We start from the raw sequence: 6,000 nt of genomic DNA, 5'->3' as shown, positions 1-6,000 counted from the left end.
CCCTGTGATCAAATCCCCGAGAGGAAAGAACTCTCTCGCCACGGATGCTGACAGGTCGCGGGGGTCAAGTACAGATAATTTATTCACTCAGTCAGATTTCCTCTGGCTCGTGGATGGCAGATGGAGAGATCTGATATGATATCGCTCATCTTTATCACTCAAGGGAAATGGGAGGGGGTGGTTGGGTGAGGAGAGGAGATTGGCAGCAGAGATGTGGAAATAAAGCCAGATTGGAAATATTTGGAAAATTAAAAGACGATATAGCGTGTAGAATTCATGCGAGTTCAATGATGGGCTGAACATCCGACCTCATAGTTTCTTATCGTCTTTCTTATCAGATGCTTTACGTGTGTGAGGCTCGGCTGGAGAAATGTATGTGCGTCCTTATCTCGAGACAAGTGGTTCTGGTCCACTAAGATCTGGGAGATGGTAAGAATAAGCGGCTTAGACCGCCATCTGAGATGGGAGGGAGGAAGGGGATGAGAATGCCGAAAAGGGAGGGGGGATTGATTAGGTGACTAGAGGACAGGAGGAACGAGGAGGAAGAGGGATTTGGGAAAGGATGGAAGGCAACAAAGATTGGAGTGCAAAAACTTTTTATGTAATAGTTATTGATTGTATGATCTCATCATATATTGGCATGTTTTTGTTCAAATGTGCACTAAATATTTATATTAGTATATATATTAGTATACTAGTAAATTAATATTAATATTGCACTAATATTTAGAATCTAAATGGCATTGAAAAAAAAGTTAGCGTCAGCCTAGTCTGACACACGGGTCACTGCGCATGCGCATATAACCGCGCTAAATACCGCAAAACTCTAGCAAGCTAGCGAGTGAGAAAGAGGATAAAAATGACTGGAAAAAGCCGAAGAGCTACCACTACCATACGGCGTGGGAGGAGGACTACTTTTTCACAATGTCATTTTCGAAGTGCGTTTGCCTCATCAGTCTACAAACTGCTTTACCGAAGAAGAAAAACATTGGCTGAACACTTGAGCAGCAGGATGTACCAAACGGCGGTGTCAAGCGGGATATATTCCGAGTTGGTTCGCTTCTTGTTTTCAAAGTAAAAGCAATGATTTATCACTATGTTTTTTTTTGTATGAGAAAATTAAGCGGGTGTTTTATTTTGTAAAAATAACCGAAAGTGCGTTGCACACTTCGGCTAGCTTAAATTTTGCCGAATTCGTCCGAACGAAATTGTAAACGTTTGGTATTTGGACAAATAAATGGCACATTCGGGATCTAAACGGCTACTTTATTGCCTGATTTAAAAAAAACTCTCAATAAAATGATGTATTTAAACAGTTTAGAGCTAAAGTGAAATCAACTCCAGTCTGTCGATTTCGGTACGGGTAGGAGCGCAAGGCATTGTGGTTTATGTAGTTCTCTGTAGTGTAAACGCTTTGCATACTGTCTGATGGAGTGTGGATAGTATGGACATCGAAGTATGTAGTAGTTAGTATGCGGTTTCGAACACAGCCCCCACACTAAAATCCCAGCTAACTTCACTATGCACTTCATTATGCATCCCTGGCTGATTCCATTCAGTTCCAAGTCATTAGAGTAAGGTAATGACAAAAAAAATGTAGAGTTGTATTGTGCAATATAGGTTGATGCAGTAATACAAGGTCAAAAGGAGTAGGAAGAAGCAAAGCTTATTAAATCCTACCCCTCCATCTGGTACTTTTACAATCAGTAACTGTTACATTTGTTCACTTCCTGCTTTCTTTTTATTTTATTTTATTTTATTTTATTTTATTTTATTTTATTTTATTTTATTTTATTTTATTTTATTTTATTTTATTTTATTTTATTTTATTTTATTTTATTTTATTTTATTTTATTTTATTTTATTTTATTTTATTTTATTGATTCACCCGCAAATTCATAGATTTTTGGTCTCAAAATAATTTTTTTGTTCTCTGAAAATTTACCTTTTTACTTGCAGAAAACACATTTCACGAGTTGGAAATAATTTATATGTAAATATACGATTTATTTATTATTTTATTTTATTTTATTTTATTTTATTTTATTTTATTTTATTTTATTTTATTTAATTTTATTTTATTTTATTTTATTTTATTTTATTTTATTTTATAAAATATAAATTATTAATAATTATTTTATTTTATAAAATAATAATAATAATTTATCAGTGTTGACTCTGGTTTAACCAATTAAGGAACGTGATTAAGTGCCTCTGACCATCTCTTGTGGGACTCATACTGAGTTGAAGAGCATTTCTTAAACGAGCAGTGATGGCTGTGATCTAATGTTTGGGTTTTGTTCCTCGACAGGAAGATGAGGAACCTACTGTGACACCCAAAGACTGTCCAACCTGACTGAATGACCGGACAGAAGGCCCTGAACCAGTGAGGCATCACTACTGACCATCTCCACGCTCTTCCTAAAGAGTCAGCGTCAGTTTATCTGAGGAGGAACCGGTTCCTCCTCTTCCCGAAATCTTCTCAGAACCCTCTCCTCCAGTCAGACATGGACCTCCACAGAGCAGCCTTCAAGATGGAGAGCTCCTCCTACTTGCCCAATCCGCTGGCCTCGCCAGCCCTCATGGTCCTGGCCTCCACAGCTGAAGCTTCTCGTGACGCTTCCATTCCCTGCCAGCAACCACGCCCGTTTGGCGTCCCGGTTTCTGTGGAAAAAGATGTTCATTTGCCCTTCAACAACGGTTCATACACCTTTGCATCCATGTACCACCGCCAAGGCGCCGTCCCTCCTGGTTTCCCCAACCGGGACTTTCCTCCATCCCTGCTTCACCTCCATCATCAGTTCGCGCCGCCGAATCTGGACTGCTCACCAATCAGCATGCTCAATCACAGCGGCGTGGGGGCTTTCAGACCCTTTGCTTCCCCGGAGGATCGAGACGGCGCGCCAGGCGGGTACCAGTCCGCTTTCACCCCTGCTAAGCGCCTCAAAGGGTGCCTGGATGCTGAGGCTTCACCCCATCTGCGGTACTCCGATGCTGACGGCAAAGAATACGACTTTGGCGGCGCCCAAATCCCACCCGGGGGCTCGCCCAGCAGCGCCTTGAAAGCCGTCGAGGACAGCGGAAAGAAGATCTTCGCCGTATCCGGCCTTCTTTCAGATCGAGAGACCTCGTCAAGCCCTGAGGATCGCATCGAACGATGTAAGTTCGAATTTTTTACCTTTTCATTCACGAAACGGAAAATCAAATCCGGGATCTTTTAATTAGAAAGTGCAACTTCCAAGAGTTTGCTAATTCCGTACACTTTGTATCACACACCCCAATAAGCAATCCCATCTATGCTTCCTTGTCATCATCTCTCTTGGCTCGCTCCATCCTTGTTCCACTAGTCGCATTAGTATTCACCAGCCGAGGGGGATGCCATTTGGCCCTCTGCACCCTGTGTGTATGTGTATGTGTATGTGTGTGTGTGTTCCACTGTGTGTCGGCCATGCTCTTTGCCATCAGTATTCATAATAGTTCCACACTGGCGGCCTTGTTGCCGAAAGATTTACCCACACACCCGAAACATTGCTCGTCTGTCTGTTTGTGTGTGTGTGTGTGTATGTGTGTGTGTGTGTGTGTGTGTTGAAAAGGAGTAGGAGCGGTTCCAAGCACAAACACAGCCTTCGGCGTGAGCTCTGACATCTAGCACACATGCCAAGGAGCTGAATCGCATCTCGGACGCAAATTAACGCCAGCGAATTTTCCTGGAGTGTCACTTTGTCACCGATTGTCATCATTCGTTCATTGTGGTTCATTTATTAATACGTGAATATCCGCAACGTAGGAATATTTTCAGAAGTTTACGACCTTTTAAATACCCAACCACAAACCAAGTATGATTTATTAATTTTTAAAAATATTTTATTATATATATTCATTATAATATTAAAATAATATATATAAAATATATAATATATAAACAATATATATAATATATTAATATTTTAAAATATTTTAAATATTAAATATTTAAATATTTTTAAATCATGGGTTAGAGTGAAGCTGAAAAAAAATAGGGATGTTTTTGTTCTATATGGACTGTATGGAAACCAAAACAATTGTATGGTCATATCACCTTGTACTTCGGTACATGACAATAAATAAATAAATAAAAAACATAAAAAAAAAGTTTTACATTTTTTTTGCTTCAAAATAATATTATATTACATTTTTTTTATTAAACTATATTAGGAAAGCAGGAAGTGAACAAATGTAACACTTACTGATTGTAAAAGTACCAGTTGGAGAGGTAGGATTTAATATATAAATATAAATCTAATTGTTATAATATAAATATATTTTGGCATTTTTGCTTCAAAATAATATTTATATAAAAAATAAAACTTAAACTATATTAGGAAAGCAGGAAGTGAACAAATGTAACACTTACTAATTGTAAAAGTACCAGTTGGAGAGGTAGGATTTAATATATAAATATAAATATTAATGTTATAATATAAATATATTTTGGCATTTTTGCTTCAAAATAATATTTATATAAAAAATAAAACTTAAACTATATTAGGAAAGCAGGAAGTGAACAAATGTAACAGTTACTGATTGTAAAAGTACCAGTTGGAGGGGGAGGATTTAATATATAAATATAAATATTATAATATAAATATATTTCTGCATTTTTGCTTCAAAATAATATTTATATTAAAAAAAACCTAAACCATATTATGAAAGCAGGAAGTGAACAAATGTAACAGTTACTGATTGTAAAAGTACCAGTTGGAGAGGTAGGATTTAATATATAAATATGAATATAAATGTTATAATATAAATATATTTCGGCATTTTTGCTTCAAAATAATATTTATATTAAAAAAAACTTAAACTGTATTCGGAAAGCAGGAAGTGAACAAATGTAACAGTTAGCTTTTCTTCTTCCTATTCCTTTTGGACATGTGGAACTGTGAACTGATTATGTGATGCATTCAATTGTAATCTGATGCATGTTCAAATGAAATAAAACCATTACCATTGTTCCTGTAGGAAATAATGTTAATACGTTTTATAGAGAATAATTTTTTATTCTCGATAGATAGTTAATGACAACATTTTCGTCCAATCGTACGACATTAAAGTGTCGGATAAAGAAGCTCTCCTGCCATTTGGGAAATGAGTCCCTGTCTGAGTGAAATAATAAGGAAGAAATACATATAAAAAAATCATCAACATTGATTTTCATCATCTATCTTAAGAGAAACCGGTCCAAAATTGGAAGCCAACGGTCTCAGGGAATTTGGGCTGTCTTTTGGAACGGCTGAATCTAATCAGGTTAAATCTTGGCAGAAGTGGGCCCAACCTTTACCATAGGCTTCTAATGTAATTGGATGTGCAGAGGCACAACAAAGAGTTATGGGTTCTCCTTCACTGGTTCTGGTCATCGAGTAGAGCGGCGTAAAGAACAAACAACACTTTAGCGCAATCCCATGAGAACGACTCTCTCTCTCTCACGCGCTTCACAAACACATTAGCTATCCAGCAGCAGCCGCGGTGCTGATTTTTAAGGGAAGGGATCCCAGTGTCACTTTGGTGATTAGTGCATTTTTGGGCTAATTTGGAATTGATGATGGAAGGTTATATTGATGTATTCATGTTTAATTATGCCCATTTTTCACTTTTCTCCCTGTTTAGAATATAAGATAAATAATTCAAACCACGAGAGAAGAAAAGGAATTTAAAGCAGTGCGAGCCCATAAAAACACATTGGTTTTTTTTATAGCAGAGAGCAACACTTTAGTAGTTGGGATTTATTCCAATAAATTCATCACAAATTACTGAATGTAGACAAGTTAAAGCAACTGTTTATTATTATTATTATTATTATTATTATTATTATTATTATTATTATTATTATTATTATTATTATTATTATTATTATTATTATTATTATTATTATTATTATTATTATTTTATTATTATTATTATTATTATTATTATTTTATTATTATTATTATTATTATTATTTTTATTAACTTTTTGTTCCTA

The 6,000-nt window shown here is 36.1% G+C and overlaps 1 protein-coding gene across 4 annotated transcripts in view; it reads left to right on the top strand.

Moving 5' to 3' along the window:
- Window positions 1-2,360: 2,360 nt before the first annotated feature.
- rnf220a (ring finger protein 220a) overlaps window positions 2,361-6,000 on the top strand; it is a 182,792-nt gene continuing 179,152 nt past the window's right edge. For all 4 annotated transcript variants that reach the window (XM_058066076.2, XM_058066074.2, XM_058066075.2 and 1 more), the window contains exon 1: window positions 2,361-3,159. In XM_058066076.2, the coding sequence (XP_057922059.1) occupies window positions 2,508-3,159 (652 nt within the window). In that variant the 5' untranslated portion in view covers window positions 2,361-2,507. The remainder of the gene's footprint in view (window positions 3,160-6,000) is intronic.

Source organism: Doryrhamphus excisus, linkage group LG6, assembly GCF_037039965.1.
Source record: "Doryrhamphus excisus strain RoL-2023G ecotype Guam linkage group LG6, RoL_Dexc_Guam_v1.1, whole genome shotgun sequence".
Taxonomy (NCBI): Eukaryota; Metazoa; Chordata; class Actinopteri; order Syngnathiformes; family Syngnathidae; genus Doryrhamphus; species Doryrhamphus excisus.
This window is presented reverse-complemented; position numbering and strand designations above follow the sequence as displayed.